Source organism: Strix aluco, chromosome 1 (genome assembly GCF_031877795.1).
Source record: "Strix aluco isolate bStrAlu1 chromosome 1, bStrAlu1.hap1, whole genome shotgun sequence".
NCBI lineage: Eukaryota > Metazoa > Chordata > Aves > Strigiformes > Strigidae > Strix > Strix aluco.
In genome coordinates, this window is record NC_133931.1 from 50,056,119 (window position 1) to 50,076,654 (window position 20,536).

General features: G+C 41.0%; 1 protein-coding gene across 6 annotated transcripts in view; it reads left to right on the top strand.

Moving 5' to 3' along the window:
- Positions 1–20,536, top strand: part of CHST9 (carbohydrate sulfotransferase 9) — a 92,338-nt gene that overhangs the window by 69,308 nt on the left and 2,494 nt on the right. For 5 of the 6 annotated variants that reach the window (XM_074820363.1, XM_074820379.1, XM_074820371.1 and 2 more), the window contains one exon: positions 3,004–3,041. The exons of the other annotated variant lie outside the window; for it this stretch is intronic. In XM_074820363.1, coding sequence (XP_074676464.1) covers positions 3,004–3,041 — 38 coding nt within the window. The remainder of the gene's footprint in view (positions 1–3,003; positions 3,042–20,536) is intronic. 6 annotated transcript variants of the gene reach the window in all.

The following is a 20,536-nucleotide window of genomic DNA, read 5'->3' on the forward strand; positions in this document are numbered from 1 at the left end:
CATTGAGGAACACTTTGCCAGATAACAGGTAGAAAAGAGAGGTTTCAGGAAGAATATAGAAGAGCAAGCCATTCACATGCAGTCTGAGTTGCAGAAGATATATCTCTTGGACTACATTGGCTACCTGCTGGGCAGCTTCCATACAAATTTCCAGATGGCAGTAAATTTACCAGTTACTTTGATGTTCATGCATCCATTCATCTTGCATAAGTTGCTACCTCATTGCAGTGGCTCTGGAAAAACTGTCATAAATTTTGAATTTAGCATATGTAGGTCTACCAGTAATGAAACTTCTGGCAAGTCTCAAGAATTACCTGCACTTCATGAGACTAATGCAAGTGTTGCTTGTGGGACTGGCTGACATGTTCTGACAGTTCTGGTTTTATCAGTGTCTCATTGCCTCATGTCCTTTGAATTTGGAGGGCTCTCTCTAGTGGAGCTTCTTGAATCCCTCTAGTGAATGCTGGTGGTCACCACAAGTGATCACAAGGCACCTAAACAGAAACATCCATCTCAAAATTGAGGGTTCCATAAATAAAACACAGATTAGTGACTAGTCATTGTAAGAGAATTCTGGGGATTTAAAAAAACAAAACAAAACAAAACAAAAAACAGGACAAACAAAATTCTGACTACTTTCTATGACAAAACGTTCTGCTGCCCTACTGTTAGCCATCAGCTGGAAACTGAACTCCCCCTTCAGCGCTGTAGGTATTCATGGTTTTTCACTTTTTTGTAGCTTTTCTCCTAAAACAAAAGTACAGTACACACCAGGACTTTGCAGGCTTCTCCATATAATGGTGCCAATGTATTTCCACCCTAATTTGTAGCATTTCTGTTATTACAGACATTAGTTTGTTCTGAGCACAACTGCTGACTATGCCAAATTCATGTAGTTGTTCTGTGATGAGGACAAGGATCATCTAGCAAATAAGTGGAGAACACAGTATTCAATTCTCTGGTGACCTTGAATTTGATCTCTCTTCTATCCTTAACAGCCTAGTCAATCTTTGTCCTGTTTAACCCATGTCATTATTACTGGTATGTCATACAGACACTTCTGCAGCTGCCCTTTCCTTGATACTGTAGTATTTAAATTGCCAAAAGAAAGAACTAAGAGTGAACAAGGAAAGAAGTACCATAAATTCTTCTTCACATTTTCCTTAGCAGCACCAGGAATGGCCACAAAGGTCTCTCCCAGTCTTTCTGTTCATTTTTTACATTTGTCTGAGGTAGAAACCACAAGTTTGATTGATAATGCAATTTTGCATCTCGAGGCATCACTGGAAATACAGTGGCATGAAAGGCTACTCTGGCGGAGTGCACTTTTCCCCCAGGACTGACTTTAGAAACTCATTGATGTCACTTCCTTCCTCAGTCAGCAAGTGAATTTTCACTAATTCTCAAGACCAGCTGTCCATGCTGTCAACAGAAAGTTATTAAAATTCCTTTAAAGTGAATCAAAATAGCCTAAAAACAAATGTACTGGGAAACAGGAAAGCATCAGTATTCAAAGTCCACAAACCTTTGAGCAAAATAGTGTTGATCTAACGAGAGATTTCAAACACTCTGCTTTCCTAGCAACTTGTATATCATTAGAGAATGCTAAAAACACATACTCCTTTAATCTTCTATTACCAACAATCTATTTGGTTAAAATACTAGTTACAAGAATAAATTCTATTTCTCCCAAAGATGAACTCAGTGAACAAGGGAATACATTTTGAGAAGTCTCACCTAAATGATAGCTGGGTCGGGGTTTTTTTAGCCAAAAAAATATATTTTTTTATATTTAGCAAATAAAAGCACAAGTATGTGGGAAATAATTATCATGAGACAACCTTTAATATAGCCTAAAGTGAATATCTTTATCTAAATTATCTATAATGCTTTCATTGAGGGATAGTCTCAGGAACGAGTAGGGAAGATCATTTTCCTTAGTTAATAGAGTCTTTATACTGTATTTTAAAACTTAACATATTTTCACCTAATTTTAAAAATTCTATCTTGTGCTGTACATATCAGTACGAAAAAGTTCTGTTGAAATGGAGTATCATTTCCAGTGCTAGAGGTGGCAGCCACCCATGCTAGGCAGGTTCACCTGACAGTTAGTAGTGATACTGACAGGTTGCAAACAGTGTCCTGTCATTATTACTTAAAAAACCCCTTCTAGGTACATGTAGCCTAGCTGGATAGGTAAGTGTGAAATTCCTGACTTTCCCCAATACGTGTGGATGATCTCTAGTAGCAAAGAGATGGTAACTGATACCAGCAGCCCTTTTGACAACTAGTACATAGGAACAGTAAATGAGGCAAAATTACTGTCCCTTTGGATCTAAAAGGAAAGAAAAAGTTTGAGGTGTCATTGCTGCTAGGGTCCCAGACGGCTGTAGAAAAGCAATGTTCTGTCTAGGCTTTGATCGTGTCTTCAGGAGCACACTGTAGGACACCGCAGAAGGCGGACAGAATAAGGAAGCAAGACCATAATTCAACTTGCCACTTTGTGGATATTATCAGGATAGAATTTCTCCCTTTAGCCAGCTGGTGCCTAACCTCAGTCTTGACACAGGCACGTAATTTTATTTTAGGGTAATGGCAGAAGCTGCTTTTCTCCTCCAGTGGTCAAATCCTGAGCTGGATGCTACTAGCCTCTCAGGCACATATACACACAGCAGTACACCTCACAACGTTAAGATGCTTCATAGCATGTATTTGAAACTTGTTGTCTTCACTTTGAATGTTGTAATTTCTTGTGGGATTCCAGGTTAACGAGATTGGTTCCCCAGTTCAATCTTTTTCTCACATCTTGATTAAGAGGAGCTTGTGTTTCTTTTACTTTAGGTGGATTTCCATTTTGAACTTTCAAGTCATTTGTACATGTTAAATTCTGTTTCTTTATAAAGTGTGGTTATTTTTTTGTTGAATTCACTGGTTTATATTCTGTATGTACATGGTAATATTCATTAAAATATGTATAAACTAATTATTTTTTTTCTCTTTCAGACTCTGGAAAAAAATTGCAACAACAGTTAATTAATCAGGTATTTTGACACTTTCATACATTTTGTTACTTAGTTTTTCACATAGAATTGTAGCAATTAAAGGGGAGAACTTGACAGTCTTAATATTAACTATAGGTGTGCTAGGGACCACATATCTGACAACTGCCTAGCTCTGCAGATGTGTCAAATCCACAAGAGTAGCCATAATCTTGATTTAAACCTAAGATTTGCCATTGAATCAGTTTAGTTCATCTACTTCTCAGTGTGTTGATGGTGAGAACAAAGCTTAGAGGTAATTTGTTCACTGGTATCAAATTTTGTAGCACAGAATTATGCTTTTTTTAAAAAAAATAGTAATATTTCTTCTGTTTACTAGTACTCCTTTTAACAACAGAAAGCTATCGATCTGAAATACATGCACAACACATGTAAGCAGTGTCTTTCAGTGTTGTTTTCATTTCTGCCATGAATTTTCATTGAGGCTTCACTAAATTATGATGTTGCTTGTGGAGGTGTTTTCTGTCTTGTCTTTATTACTGTATCAGTTATGAGTAATTATTTAGGAAAAAACCCTTTATATACTGCAATTTAGCATTTCAGCATCAGGAGAAGGATATAGGAACCATACTGAAAAAAAATTTTTCCTGATCAGAAAGAGACGAGGAATCCCAGAGTTTGCTTTCCTAAATTACATGCTCTTATGGATCAAAAGGACCTGACTTGTACAGAACTACTGTGCTGCTTCTCATTCTTGGCTTCTTGGCCTCTTACTAAATGCTGCTATCCAGATGGCATATAAAAGGGTATCTGGATTGTTCGTGAGATTTATTTTGAAAAGTCACTTTAAAAGCAGTCATTAAAATATTTGTATTCCAGCAATTGCCCTCCCTTAAGTAGTCTTCCTTTCAAGCTATAAATTGAGCCATTGGCATCATTATGTCACTGTTATCTGTGAATTGATCATCTAGATGGAGAACTAACCCACCAGGTGACTGACCACCTAAGGTTTGGGTCTAACATTTCCCCTGCTGTGGTAGAGCATGGCACGGATGTCACTGTGTCACTTTCAGTGGCCTGAGCTGGCACCGTTCCTGACCAAGTAAGCCCTTGTGCATCTGGAAGCTTATGGGGAGCCTGGTCCTGTGACACCAAATAATATCGAGATTTTTGCAACCTTCCCATTATCTTGAGAAATTGATGGGTGAGCATATTTAGTCCAGAATATGGCATTACATAAGCAAAGGAAAATTTTTCTAAATAAGTGTAGAAATATTTTGAATCTTAATGGAAGTTCTGTGCTTTGACTGAGAGGTTATATCCTAAAACGAGTCTAATTAACTTTTATAAACTAAACTGCGTTTTAAAATTAGTCTGAAATGTCATGCAAAACCACTTTTGTGAGTCCTTATTGGCCAGAAGGGGGGGCAGTTGTATTTTTAAAATACAACTTGAGGCTACATTGACAGGGCTGTGAATGGCTGATGGGAGACTTAATTCTGCACATTTTTTGTGTGACCAAGTCAGCTCTGTGGATGACATTGCCCTTTTCTGAAGAAGAGTGTATTGTGATAAAAAGGACATCTGCACAGTTGCCAAAGTTGGATTAAGTGTCGTACTTTGTGTACCTTGTCTTGGTCTTTTCCTGCATGCCATTGCCTTGCCCTCCTCAAATTGCACACCTGTTCTATCTCTCTGCAGTTAACTTAAGAACATCTAATTTTTCAGAAAAATTGCATTGTCTTGATATGTGGAGTGTGCATCTAAATAAAGTTGTAAAAAGTTGATTTTGTGACAAATGGTAGACATTCACTGGTGATGCCCCATTCCATACAAATTTCCTTTGGACTTCCAAGAAATGGAATGTTTCAAATTAGAAATCAACTTAATTTTCAAGTCTATAATTTAGGGCACAATTGCAGAGGCACTGCATATTTGATTTGTAGTAATATTACTTCAATAAAAAGATTTGACCTGGGGTTGATCCTAATCGAATATCTCCCATAGAAGGGTTCAGTTTATTTTCAATACTGAACTTGAAATGTTATATGCAGGATAAGATACTTATCTGGCTTAAGGTCCTCTAAGTCCCCTTTAAGTCAGTGCAACAACACTGAGTTAAACTGGCTGCCAGAAATTTAAGTGAGGGAGAAGTGGCTCTGCAGAAGATGAATGATGTTACAACTTGACAGGAGCAGGAGTGCAAAGGGGCAAATAGCAGGAAATCTCTTGAAACAGAGAGAGGGTGGGGAAATGATAAAGCTGCTGTCCAAGTGATAGCCTGCTAGGTAAACCCCTCACTGTCTGTGGGTATCTGGGACCTCTGCCATCTTAGAGACCAGTGTTGTTTCTGTGTGGTTCTTGGCTCTTTCTAAAGCATAAGCAAAGATGGGTGAAATGTGTCATAGATAAAACACTAAGGTAGTATCTACTTCTAGAAACCTTTGACTACAGTTATCATCTTCAGTGGCTCTTGTTCCCTTTGATCATAAGGCGTTTGCTGGTTTCCTTGAGCATCTTTTGTCATTCATGTATATAGGTATGCTTATTTATTTAACAGCAGTGGTCATCTACTACTCTGCCTGGGCAGAGAGATCCAGAAATGGTATGCACCCTGCTTTTCAATACCTGTTTTTAACTACATTTGCCACTTTAGGGTAAATCCTGACACCGATGTACAGCCTAATTAGCTGTAGCGCGTTAACTACTGCTAAGGAAAGTGCAAGGAAACAAGAACAAACCTTGTGCTTCTGTGTAACAGTCGTGGTTAAAAAACATATTACAGACCGCCAATCAAACTGTGTCTGAAGGCAATCCTTTATGTTTCATCCTTACCACTCAGATTTGTCTGTGTTGTGGTTTTAATGCATATTCCTACATGTGGTTTTGCCCAGTGCCTCTCAGAAGCTCTGAACGACTAACAAGAATATGCGTACTTGCATTTAGAAGCCGAAGTTGTTTGCACAGCCAGACTTCTGGGTTAAAATCCCAGCTGTGTTTGAGCTCAGACTTGAGTCTGTCCCTTCTGCAGTGAAGCTGCAAGTTGGGTCAGGAGGCTAGTGAGAGTGCTCCACAATATCTGTCCTACTGTTTTGCCCCTGAGGAGCTCTTTCCTCAAGGCAGGCTCTCTTGCAGTGGCATATCCATCTCTTAGTCTTTTTAACATCTCTGTCAGGGAGTATTTCCCTTTCTGCATATGGGGTTGGGGAAGCAGTAACACAGAAAGGACTGTGATGAAGCAGTGTACTTGCTAGAACTAGGCTTGGACCAAGGATAACTGCAGCTCTGATCTACTGTCAGTATGTGTACACCTTATGCCAAAGTAAAGAGGTGAAAGCAAACTCAAACCTCTATTAAATGACAATGTAAGTTTGTTGCACAGGTCGTCTTGGGGAATGGCTTATGACCTGAAGGATGTTTCAGGTGCACATGTGGTGTAATAAACCTATATTAATATGAGCAAAAACTTCACAGTTCAGTCCAAACTCCTTGGTTTTCCTTGTGCACTGCTGTAATTTGCTTCAGTACTCTCCTCTATCCCTTCCATCCTCTCACATGACCTAGCTGGGTAAAGTTCAGTCCATGTATGCCAGCTTTCTAGTGCTGCTGCTTTGAGGTTATCTAATAGGTACGTCCCTTGGTCCTGTTTTCCCAGTTCGGGGTCATATTCCTCAGTGTTACTTCATTTGTTCCCCAAAATTAGGAATTTGAAAATCTTCAAGAGAGCTAATGCATTTAGCCTACTAAACAAACTGAACTATTATTTCACTTTCACGTGCTTCATAGGATCACATAATGGTTGAGATTGGAAGGCATCTCTGGAGATCCTCTAGTCTAACCCCCTTACTCAAAGCAGGGTCAGCTAGAACAGGTTGCCCAGGATCACGTCCAGATGGATTTTGAGTACCTCCAAGAATTGAGACTCCATGGCCTCTGGACAGCCTATGCCAGTGCTCAATACTCACCCAGTAGAAAAGTATTTTCTTACATTTAGATGGAATTCCTTCTGTTTCCCACTGCCTCTTGTCCTGTCACTGGATACCACTGAGAGGAGTCTGGCTCCATCTTCTTTACTCCCCCACCTCCCACCATCAGGTATGTAAATACATTGATAAGATCCCCCTTGAGCCTTCTCTTTTCCAGGCTGAACAGTACCAGCTCTCTCAACCACTGCTCATATGTCAGATGCTCCTATTGCTTAAATATCTTTGTGGCCCTTCACTGGACTCACTCCAGTATGTCTATGTCTCCTGTACTGAGAAGCCCAGAACTGGACACACCATTCCTGGTGCGTCTCAGCAGGGCTGAGCAAAGTTGAAGGATCACCTCTCCCGATTTGCTGGAAATGCTCTGCCTAGTGCAGCCCAGGAGGCTGTTGGCCTTTTTTTGCCATGAGGGCACGTTGCTGGCTCACAGTCAGTTTGTCCTTCAGGACCCGCAGGTCTTTTCCTGCGAAGCTACTTTGCAGCTGTCCAGCCCCCAGCCTGTACTGGTGCCTTGGGCTGCTCTTCCCCAGGCGCAGGACTTTGTATTAGCCTTTGTAAAATTTCATGTTTACCCATTTCTCAAGTCTGTTGAGGTCCCTCTGAATGGCAGCATAACCCTCTGGTGTATCAGCCACTCCTCCCAGTTTTGATTGTCTGCAAACTTGGTGAGTGTACACTCTGTCCCATCATCCAGGTCGGTAATGAAGATATGAAACAGTTTTGGATGCACCATTGACCCTGGGGCACTAGTGATTGGCCTCCAACTGGATTTTGTGCACAACTGTTTGAGCCTAAGCAGTTCAGCCAGTTTTCAGTCCAACTCACTGAATGCTTATCTAGCCTAGTTCAGCCAGTTTTCAGTCCAACTCACTGAACGCTTATCTAGCCTGTACTTCATGAGGACACTATGGGAAACAGTGCCAAAAGCCTTACTAAATTTGAGATAAACAACATCCAGTACTCTCCCCTCACCCACTAAGCCAGTCATCTCATCGTACAGGGCTATCAGACTGGTCAGGCATGCATTCCCCTTCATAAATCTATGCAGCACAAAGTCCAGCTGGAGGCCAGTCACCAGTGGAGTACCCCAGGGGTCACATCTCAATAAAATACTGTTTAACTTCTTCATTACATACCAGGATGATGGGACAGAGTGTACCTTCACCAAGTTGTCAGAGGATACAGAACTGGGAGGAATAATTGAGACACCAGATGGGTGTGCCACCATTCAGAGGGACCTCAGCAGGGTGAAGAAATAGACAAACAGGACCCTCATGAAGTTCAGCAAAGTGAAATGCACTTGGGGAGGAATAATCCTCTGCCCTATCACACTCCCAGGAATTGAGGTGAAGCTGACCAGCCTGTAGTTTCCTTGACATTCCTACTAGCCCTCCTTGAAAATAGGAGTGACATTTGCTTTCTTCCAGTCCTCAGCAACCTTCCCCCATCACTGTGACCTTTCAAAGATAATCAAGAATAGTCTCACAGTGACATCCTCCAGTTCCATCAGTACTCATGGGTGCATCCCATCAGGTCCTATGGACTTCTTTATGTCCAGTTTGTTTAAATACTCTCTAACCGATCCTCTTCCACCAGGGGTAGTCTTCCTTACTCTAGACTTTCCCATAGGTCTCAGGGGCATGGGATTGCTGAAGGCCAGTCTTACTAGTAAAGACCAAGGCAATGAAGGTGTCAAGTATCTCAGCCTTTTCCATGTCATCTATCACCAGGTCGCTCCCTCATTCAGCAGTGGGCCCACTTTTTCCCCAGTTGTTCTTTTGCTGTGGATAGACCTGTGGAAGCCTTTTGTCGCCTTTCATATCCCTCCCAGGTGGCTTTTGGCTTTCCTAATACCATTCCTGCATGATCAGACAATGTCTCTATATTCCCCCAAGTCACCTGTCCCAATTTCCACCTCTGGTATGCCTCCTTTTTATGTTTAATTTCTTTCAGAAGCTCCTTTTTCACACAGGCAGACCATGCTACCTTTGCTTGATTTTCTCCTCATGGGGATGAACCATTCTTGAGTTTGGAGGAGGTGATCCTTGAACTTCACCCAGATGTCCTGGACCCCTCTCCTCTCCAGGGCCATATGCCATGAGTTTCCTCTAAGCAGTTCCCTGAACACCCTAAAGTCTGCTCTCCTGAAGCCCAGGGCTGTAATACTGCTTTTTGGCTTGTTCCCTCTTTTCAGGATCCTGAACTCTGCCTTCTCATGGCAACTGCCATCACCCTGACCTTCACATCTCTGACCAGTCATTCCGTGTTTGTAAGTGTGAGGTCCAGCAGCCAGTCTCTCATTGTTGGGTCTTTGACCACTTTCATTAGGAATTTGTTATTAATGCACTCCCCAAAGCTGGATTGCTTGTGCCCTGCTCTGCTGCAGGTATTTAAATTCCCCCATGAAGACCGAAGTTTGTGAACATGAGGCTTCTTCCAGTTGTCTGCAGAAGGCCTCATCTACTACTTCTTCCTGATCAGTGCTTCTGTCACAGACACCCACCACAGTGTTAGTCATGTTGGTCTGCCCTCCAGTCATGACCCACAAGCTCTCCACTGACTCTCATCTGTCCAAAAGCAGAGCTCCATGTCTCCCCACTGCTCTCTGACTGAAAGGGTGACTCCCTGCTTTGCTGTCCCAGCCTGCCCTTCCTGAAGAGCCTGTATCCATCCATGGCAGCTCTCCAGTCCTGTGAGCTGTCCCACCACATCTCTCTGATCCCAGTGAGACTGCACACAGACCTCTAATTCTTCCTGTTTTCTCCCTGTCTAGTGCGCAATAGTGTACAGGCACTGTGGAGAGGCACCCAGCCATGCTGGTTTCCCAGAGAAGGTATGAGAGCCTTCCCCCATCATGCTGTCCTGTAGGTATTCACTTGTTTACATGCATATGCTTGAGGTGGGCACCTCTGAGCCCTGTCTGGTTGACTCTCAGATCCATCCTGCTCCCCATGCACATTTTGTTACCAGTAAGTAGAAGTTGCATTTTTTTAAAATTAATTTTCCATTCATTATGTGATATCTGATTAGATAGGAAAATCGGACAGGAAAAATTGTTCAGGTTTGCCCTACACATAACATTTTCTTTCTTCCAGGCTGATCAGGGCTGTTCCTGATACCATTTTCTGCCCACTTCAAGTTTAGATAACATAACAGTCCTTTACTGATTAAATAATATATAGTACTGAGATGGAGAATGTCAGAAAAATGCAGGAGGAAATATTATTCAAATAAGAACAGCAGGCACTTTTATTTGAGAACCTTTTCAGTATCCTTTTGAAGGAAACCATTTCTCAGGCTGTATAGACAGGAGTATACATGCAGTGTGTGAAGATAAAAATATCTTCAATTTTATGGAGAATGATTCTTCTTGTGAAGAAAACAAGCATTAGAGTATACAAGAGACTAAGAAGACTGGATGTTCAACAGAAATACTGAAAGAAATGGTGTGAGGTTTAAGCAATGAAAGGCAGCACGGGCTGGAAAGTTGGGTTGCAATCCTGATTCTCAGATTTCTTGAGTGTCCCTTCTCGCTCTGTAAAATGGCAAGTTTTCTACCAGTGTTAATCAGAAATTAGGAATCACAATAATCACATGGAGTAGGCAATTATTATCTTTCCTTGTTTTGCAGGCATGGAAAAAATGAAGTGTGAAGGTCAAGGGACTTGCTCAAAGTTACAAAACCAAACACTGTGATTGAGGCCGGTGCACCTACCCTTAACCACAATGCCATTCTTTCTCATTATTCCTCTGCTTCAAGGAGGGATGGTGCTTGAACTATTTAGTGTTTGCATGGCACACTGATCATCTGTGGCACTGCTAGCAGATTAATGCATGCTGAGTGGATAGCTATACAAAAAACTGCTACAGAATAAACTAGGGTGTTTTCTTTTACCTATGATAAACACAAGTTAGCCCACAGTACGCTACGGTATGCTACCTTTCAGTCAGTGTGAGGAGGGAGTGTGCAGTGGATAAACCCCTTCATAAATTCACAGCCTATTTTGTCCCACATTAATTTATTAATGCAATCAATTCTCTATGCAATCAATGTTTTAAAAAAATTGATCACATGAATTAGTTTAAAAGTGTTATGAACGTAGGCAAACACAGATTTGAGGTATTTGCCAACATAGAGTGCATTATACATTTCTATTTATTTTTTATTTACCAATAAAGTAATCTAATTTGAATTAAATGCTAATTGTGATTGAGGGGAAAATGCTTTGAGACCTCTAGAGATCTTACTGTCTCTTCCAAAGCAATTTGGGGGAAATTGAATTCTTCATGCCTGAATATACATTAATATTCTTCAGCTGAACCTAGTTTCATTTGAAACTTTTCTTACTATTTCTAAAAGAGCAAGATGTCTCGTTCATGCTGGAAGATAAGTGTGTTTACCTGCAGAGAAGATAGAAATGGATTCTGTTTACCAGCAGAAAATCCCTGTGGATCTTACCACAGCCACTAATGTGAGAAATACTGCCATGTATGCAGAAGCAGAGCATTACATTACAGCCCTCTCTTCTCAAAGGGGATGCTGGCTTTTGTGGGGAAAGTGTACAGCTGTTTATTATCTTCATTTTTACATTTTGCTAGTTGTAAATGCCCTGGGTGCCCTAGAGAGACCTGTCCAATCATACTGCCAGGCCATCGCCCTCTCAGTCCTCCTGCAGTAACGTTTGAAGCTGGGGACAATTTTAGCCAACTTTGACACAGTTATAAGAGCTCAGCGTTGTGAAGGGTGGTGGCTGGTCAGAAGGGAAGTTTTGTCCTCACTGAGAAGACAGTCATTAGTATCCCAGCTCTGTATCCATTTCAGGAGAGGGTAGAGGCCTGGCTGTCAAGCACGAATGCAGGTGGTGAGCCACCGCGTTGCCCACTGCTGCCAGCTGGGTACGGGGAGGAACTGGAAGTGCTGGCAGGGAGAGATGGGATGGAGAAACATGATTGAAACTCCTCCAAAACTAGGCTACCACTTGTGTTGCTGCTTGTAAGAACATCTTGTTGAACAGCTTGTTTGTAGATGACATTTGCAGCTGAAGTAATTCCTTTAAAGTAATTGAGGAAAGGATTTGGTACCCAACTCAAAACCTTTTGGTCTTAGAATCACATTGTTTCCCCATATAACACGTGCTCTTTGCCTTCTTTTTATTCCAAGTATTTTAATGAGCACCCAAGCTCCATATTTGGCTACTCAGAACAAACATTCTAAGCAACTGTTTAAGTAGCTATAGCTTAATTGTAGTTCAGAGGGGGCAGGTTTGGAAGGAAGCTGAAGTGCCTAAATTTAACTCAAGTCCAGATCTGTGATGTCTTCTGCTCATTCATCACCTCCCAGAGGAGGCAGCTGAGCCTCGTAGGCTTGTTCCTCTGCATGTACAGGTGTGCCGCAGTGTTGGCAGGACTGATCCAACCCAGGCACTTCTCTCAGTGTGGTGGAAACCCAGAAACAGCTATCTCACCAGGAAACCTCAAACCTGCCAGATTGGACCACACGAGGTACAGGTATGCCAGGCAGTCTTCTTAAGATGGTGTTGGGATAGCTGTGAAAACTAAGTCAGTGATTCCCTGAAATATGGAAGTCTAGGTTCATTTTCTTCCTCTGCCCGAGCAGATTCAAGCCTACAACTTCTGCTTCCTGTAAGACCCATGTTATATCCCTCCTGTATGTAAAGTTGAACTAGAGAGAGAGAGAGAGAGGCTCATCTGTTGTCTGGTGATTACAGCACTCCCTGGAAGAGGGGAGACAGGGTTTCAGTCCCAGAACACAGAGTTAGTTAACCTCCAGGGTTAATGCCCAGCAGATCACCCTCCCAGGAAATATGTCTACTCATGCGGATGGGGCAATGGGGACCGGGTCTCCCCTGTGCAGGGGGGAACAGCAAGTGCCAAAACATGGTCCCTAATACCTCTGGATAAAAAGATGTTGGCATCTAGCCTCAGGCATCAGCCCTTGTCTTCAGAGAGGAAAACAGATGTTGTTTAAAATAACAAATGTGCTCAAAAATGCCTGCCTGGCTTGAGTTGTGAACATGCAAGAGGCATTATTTATTTTCTTCTTCATAAAATAACTGTGTATATGAACTACCATGCACTTGGAGGTAATGATTTTGAGAATTGCATTTGTCAACGGAGGGAACTATCTAGGTTGACTTGCTTCTGTGCTTTAAGTTACGAAAAAGTAGGCATGTTAACATTATTTAATGAACTCAAAGAAGAGACAAATATGTAATATACAGAGATTACCTGAAAGTGTCATCTTCAGATTTAAACTCTCTGTATGTATATAGTAAACCTACTAGTCAGTGGAACCCAAGAGTCTTTTTCTACTATTATTCTTCATGAAATGAGTATTGTGTGCTTAGTTTGAGTCCATTTTGAATTTCAGGTTGTTTAAGCTGCTTTGCTATGACGTTGTGTACAGAAATAAGAGTGAGTGCTGATAAAGATTTCTGGCCACTGACTGCAGTGACTGACTAAGGTTTTATTAACAGTATGCACAGAGGAGGAGGACTTGAGCTCGGAATTAAATGCTGTTTGAACGTACTGGTTTACCTGTACCCAAAACGAGTGTGACTGCACAGGAAGGAGGTTGGGCTAAATATGGCCAAGAGTTAAGTGGTCCATGATCTGAAAGTTGCCTTTCATTAAGTGTATCTTAGCTACACATCTAGAGACGAGCACTCGATGCAAACTGGATGCAGGCTCTGTCCAAACACAGGCTGTCTGGGCTGCAATGGCTCTGTGCTTATTTAGAAGTCTGTGAGTTATACTGCAAAGAACCAGCCCCATGAAACTATTGTCAGAAACCTAGAGAAGCAGCATCAGCATTGCACTATCCAGATGCCAATTTATCATTACCATTGATCGACCTTGAAAATTGTTTCTTTATTAGTAGTAATGGGGTGGAGTGCTTGTTTTTATTTTCCCATACTTGCTTGCAGTTGTCTTGGTGAATCTTTAATCTGTCATGCAAACTTACATGTTGCTTAGTTTCTGATACTAATAGCATCTTTATTGGTACTTTTTCTGTTAACTGTGCCTTGATCTTTCTTATCCTTCACATTCTGAGCATGTTTTGGAGAAAACAAATATTTTAACTGTGAGGGCAGAAACAGGAGGGAGTTAATTCCAGATTTGAACAAGAATTGGCAAGTAAAATAAGAGATTAATTTCCTTCATCCAAGTTGCTGACCATATGAATCAGCTTGTGGAAGTGGCTCATGCAGACTGTCTTGCCTCATTAGCATGGGTGACTGTGCTTTTTGTAGATGCAAGCAGGGGGCAGGGAGAGGAGGGGAGCCCAAGTGCAAAGCCAGGAGTCATGTATCTGTGAGGGTCTCAGGCAAAGACAAATGAGTTCCTCCTGCCCCCTTATTAAATGGGCATGGGACTAATACTATAATCCTGATAATGTTACTGTTTATCTTACCCTATTGGGCCTCTCCACTTTTCCCATTGCCTGTGGGCCTGGGTTGTTCTCCAAAACCAGCCTCTGGACTGGTGCTCTCCTTTCAAATTTTTCCACACCAGCTCATTCACTGACACTTGGCCACATCGCATTAAAAAAAAAAATCTCTTTCCCTCTGCCTTTTCCTTCTTCATTGCTTTGTCTGTGCCCTTGCCATAACTCCAAGTCACCCTGCAGTGAGATGCCAAACTTTCTGCTAACAGATTCAAGGGGCAATAGTCACTGATTCACAAAGCTGTGTTTTGAAAAGCAGTATATAAAATGTCTGGTATCTGTTAATTAAAATTTACCTGCAGTACTACTTTTTTTCTTACTATGATCAGTTATTCTCATTTGTGTCTGACTTAGTGTTTGCAAGTACCTCCCTTGAACCTAACAAACTACAAACTATAAAGTTTGCCTCTTAGTCTCTGCAGGAAGCCATGAGCACCTTGTATACTCATTTCTTTTTTCTTTTTTTCCCCCAACTCATTTAGTAATCTTAGAGATGCTTGCTAGAAGTACGTGTGTTTTAGGGATACATACCTCATAAGAAAATGCGGTGTCTGTATAGTAAGATGTGGTGGTTTGACCGCCAGACCTAGTACATAAGGTTTTGCCTTTCAGGACTGATGGTTCCACATACAAAATATTCCTAAATCTTAATCTAGAGGAAAGATAAGCTTGCTGACATTTTGTGGGTTTTTGAGAACTTTAGGGGCAGAAAGAACTATGAAAGTTCAAAGCACAGTTGTTTCGTTCTTCCTTTTCCATATTGGAATTGCGTATGAGCCATAAGGTCTCTCTGGCAGAAGTACCTCCACTAAACTTGCAGTGTTCACAGGGAATACATATGTCAACTCTGGCTTGTGAGGAATGTAGCAGTGGTGATTTGCTCTGAATAAATTAGATAAACAAAAAATTCATGGGAGATGAGGGGTTAGTGTTGGCTATCTCTGGAGTAGCTGTTTTAAGCACAAGTGATGAATCAAGAGGTTTATCTCCAATGCACAGAGGGTGCAGAACCTCATCAGCAAATATTTCCTGTCACTTGTGGCCAGCCTGGATAGTGTCTCCATTGGAAGCTCCTGTAGGGATTTGTTGTGCTCACCAACATTATACTACACAGCTGCTATGATACGAGAAAGTTGTGAGCATGTTTATGTGTTAGCTCAGGTAGCACAGTAGTAGAGGAGCCTGGCCATTCTGAATTATGCTTTGCAAATAGTCTTCTAGCACAAAAAAATTAAGTATAATCCCTCCTCTTGGCAGAATCCCTCCTTTTGTCAGGCTTAAGAAAACTTGCACATACATGTGTAAGTATAGTTCTACATGGTTTTACAGCTAAAGTGATGTAGTAGTAGCTCCAGGCTTCACGGGCTTGACGAAGATGGGAGTCATGCAAACTTTTCCTCATATTTCCACTACATATCAATTCTGAGCCATCTGCCACAGTCATGGACCTCTGCTGAATAAATCCTCCTAACTGTGCCCAATCATATGAAAAACTCAATATTTTAAGCAAATGAGGTTTAGGCTGAAACTATGTGTTACCTTTTCAAAGACTCCCACAATCCTCCAATCCAAGTAAGAGGATGTTTGTTTTATAGCCCTACAGAATTCAAGCTGCCTTCATCTCAGTACCTAAATTAAGGGACTGATCTCCATGCACTCCCTGATCAATACAGAGTTAGAGAGTGAATCAGAAAATGAACCTTGTCTCAGAAGAGCCTTTCCCTGTATGTTTTCTACAGAGACATCCTAGGTAAACAAGTAAGGTCTTGAAATTATATGGTCATTATAAAAAAATCCTCACATAAGAAGCAGCGTAAAGAAATACATTTATACAGTGAAATAAAGTATCTAGTGCTCTCAGTTCATGCTGAACTTCGTCACTGCCAAACATGTGTAGTAAAAAAGGACTGGGATGTAAGTGAAGATATAATATACTCCAAGCACGTATTTCAAACTCCTGTCATTTCATCATTGGGAGGGGCCTTTGCTTCTTCTCATGGGTAAGTTTCTGTGAGTATGTACTGCAGAAACCCTGCCTGGGTTGATCAGAAAACACAAATGCACTGTCCTTATAAATAATTGCTTTTCATAATTTTGATCTGCAAAAAAATATTTCAACCTGTTCTTGTCCTAAGGAATGAAGTTTTTATCATCTCTGAATATCCATGTGTTTGAAGAGCACCCATGTTAGCTGTTTAATATAATAGTGCTGACAGGGTCCTCAGGTCACTCAAACCTTCAACAGTCAAGTGCAAGCCACAGTAAAAAGCAGAGCACAGTAGGCTCCCAGGTGATTTCATGCAGTTGCTCCTAAGAAGCATCTTAGAGGACTATTTCAGGAAGCATGTTTTAGGACAGAAGACATATTATCTAGATGTTAACCAAACATACATTACTGATACTTAGGATGTAGTCATTTGGCAGCACAGAAAAGCGCAGTAAAACAGAATATTTCTTTCTTCAACTATTCTTTGTCCTATGCTTTCTGTTGGGATCACTTAATTTTATTATTCTTGTTAGTAAAAATGAAGATCCAGCACTAAAGCATTTGGGAAACATAGCACTGTCTGCACTGAAGGCCATTAAATCTTCGTAAATCAGCCTCAGAATATCATTCTTTCCAATACATCATTATCTTTTTGCATGGTGGGTTGCTCTAATTGCAAACTGTCTAGATGAGATCCCACCCGTGCATTGTAAAACCACCACAAAGCATAATTGGATGAGTCTTAACCATTCTTGGCAACAGTCAATCTCTTCTACCTCAGTGGCTTGTGAAGGTATTAAAGGAAAGGACAGCTTCAATGTGTGTAAAAGAAGGTATTGGCTACTTATTTTTACAGTGAGGAGAAACCCTTTTGTGGATGTGGAGGAGCAGGGAGTCTCCAGCAATAAAAATGTCAAAAAAAATCCATTAACTCACTAATGATACATAAATGCCTTTTGTTTCAGCAGCTTCACTGAGTTGCCTGCCAGTAGCCAAACACCACACTAACACTCTGTTAAATTCCTTTTTTTCGTTGTATTTAAACTAATTTTAAAATCTGTCTTCAGTTCCTGCCTAGCTAAAGGGAGACAGAGGCGATGTGCATACCCTTCTAAATTGTACATATTGCCATTTCTTAACTTGCTTTCAAATGTGATAATGCAAACAGAGAATAAGGCACTCTGTGTAATTGCTAGCAACGTCACTTGCACGTAATTGCAACATGTCACTGGATTTTATTTCTTGGATGAAATGTACACAACCTGCTGCATAGGTTGTCAGCATGTCTCAAGGACAGCCTTGCATCTCTCCAAGGTGACCATGGAGTTCATCTCCCATGCCAGGCAGCTGGTTCCCAAACTTAGCAGCTCTTTGGAAAGCCATGAATGGCCATCCCTGCACTTGGACATTTGTCTCAAATAGTCTGGTAAGGAGTGTTTGCATGGGAAGATCTGGATCCAGAGTTAGTGGCTGATGTGGGATTACCTGTGTGTTGCCTGTTGGCGTACATTCAGGCATTTTCTAAAATAATGGTGCTCAGCAGCTTGCGAGGTGGACTGTTAGGAACATAGATATAATGGACAATTTTTTTTAAAAAAGTGTTTATTGCATTTGCGAGTTTCTTCTTTTCCTGTTCCCACTGTGAAAAAAATCAGCACAACATGGAGGTGATCAGATCTTTAAAGTGTCATAAAATGGGCATTGAAAAGTCATTGGCACCAAGAGGAATCCAAAGAAGGCATCTCACTTTGTGTAAGCCTAGTACCATAAAACATTAAAATCCTTTCAGAGTGTGTGGTTTTCGGCTCTGTCATGCACATAGGAGTGATAGCAGCTAAATATGCCAGACTGTCAGGTAGTTTTGTTTAAGAAATATGGCACTATTTATTCAACAATTTCTGTTAGTTTCCCAAGAAAACTTTCTAGTTAAACATTTCTCATCAAAAGTAAAGCTTGATTCATCTGCTCATTTGTCTCACCTCTACTAACTACTAACCTAGTTACTCACACAAGTGTATAGGAAGGTTTGATATCTTTTTGTGTGTGTGTGTTGGTAAACTTCAATGTCAATGTAAAGCCTTTGAAAATTACCACCCATTCCCATTCTTAGAGAGAGAAAGTTACAGCCAGCATTTACTGCAAGCACACTATCCCTCGTGGAGCTTATAATAACATTTATTACACAACACTGTTGTATTCACTATGGGATATGTGTCTCAATGAGAAGGGGAAGTGGAGAGGGGAAGCAACTAATAGTATTTTACATATTTAGATAATTTTTTTGTCCTCAGAACTTCCCGTGTCATTGTTTTTCCCCTAGGTCTTTTTTTTTTCCCCCTTACGTTTGGGGCTTTTTTTCCCTGATAGATTTTTTCTTCTTTTGCTTCATCTTGCTTGGAGGGAACCCCTTTCAAGTGACTCCCACTGTGCATATGTTGTTCCTTTAGGGTGTTACCTGAGATTTCTTTGAATAGTTATGCCCATCCTTCTCTGAATTCTTTAATCCAGTGAAAAATCCTTCAGTAGTGGTTCCTACAGCTGTATTCACAGCTCCTTGGGTTATCTCCTGAGGTTGCAGACTGTTTGAAATGGAACAAAATCAAGACCACACACCTTTCAGTCTGTCCTTTTCCCTCCTGGCCTGGTGGAACAGAGGCATCTTCCACTAGTTCAGGACCACAGGCTGAATTTCCTCTGAAGTGTAGAGCTCAGTTTAGTGGCATTAGTTTGAAATTCAGATGGTTTAAGTGTCTTTGCACTGAAATATCTCCTGAAATAGACTCCTAAATTCAGCTTACATACCATAGGAAGTCATGAGGTACTGCTGCCCTCTCTTGAATTTTCTCTGTGTTGGGGAACACCAGTACAGTCACGTATCACTGGAAACTGTCTTGTAAATTATAACATTCCCCAGAGCCGCAGCGATGAGTTTACAGTCTTTGGTTACTTTAGCATTGTAGTGTAACTTTATTCCTACTTCTGTTGAGCCTGGTACTGTGTGGTTGATTTCTGTGTACCCCATATTTTTCATTTTCACATTTTTAGGGTCAAGGCTGAGAATCTGAGTCACTTGTCTCCCTCGTCTGAGCGGGACGTGACAAAGGCATTTAATATATTTGTAAGTCTGTAGTTCTGCAGTAGCACTTGTAAGTCACCATTCACTGTGATGCTGAAATTCCCATCAGGCTCATAGTCATCCCCTGTTTTACTATGAGTACTACCTTCTGTTATTACACACTAACTATGCTCCTGAATTCTTTCTGTCCTAGGGCAGAAGGGATAAGTCTCTAGGCACATGTGCTTCAGTTGTTTTACAAAATTAAACATTACACAACGGAATTTAGAAAATAAATTATATTAGAAAAACTGACCACATCAAACTGAAAGAATTCAAGTACCCTTTGGCATCTCTAAGAATGCCAACATGCCCTCTTTCACAGATGTACAAGTCCTGCATGGCTCTGTTCTTTTATTTGCTTTCACCAATACCAAAATAATTTTACTCAGTTAAGTGAAAACAAAGACCTCATCGTCAGTGATTTGCAGCAATATAGAATAGCCTGATCCCCCAGTTTTGTTTTTGTCATTGGAAATTATTACACTGCAAGATAGGCTAACTTTTCTTGGAACTGCTTGTTTTTCCACAGGCATTATTTAAAACTGGAATTCAAATTGTGCTCCATGCATTACCATTTCTTACATTATTCCTCTGAATTTTTAACAACCTTATTTGAGTTGGCCTGCGAACTTTCCCATCCCCCCAAATTCACACTTATAGTCTGCCAGTCTACAAATCAACTTTCTAGTAAATGTTTAATCAGTTTATGGCAGAAGAGTCTTTTTATGTAGGTTTCCAAAGAAGTTCAACTTATGAAAGCAGTCAGGCAGTCTGTGCATGAGTGTCCAGCTAACCATTTGGCTATCTGGTATTTGCAACAGGATGGTTAAAAACAAGCATCCGCCCTCTCCAGAAGTGTAATGAAAATAGGCAGCTGTATAGATGTCCCAATGAAGCAGGCTTCCCTATTGACAGGAGAAAAAAATCTACAAGTCTTAGTAGACACACGAGAATCCACTTGGGAATGAGAGAGCAGAA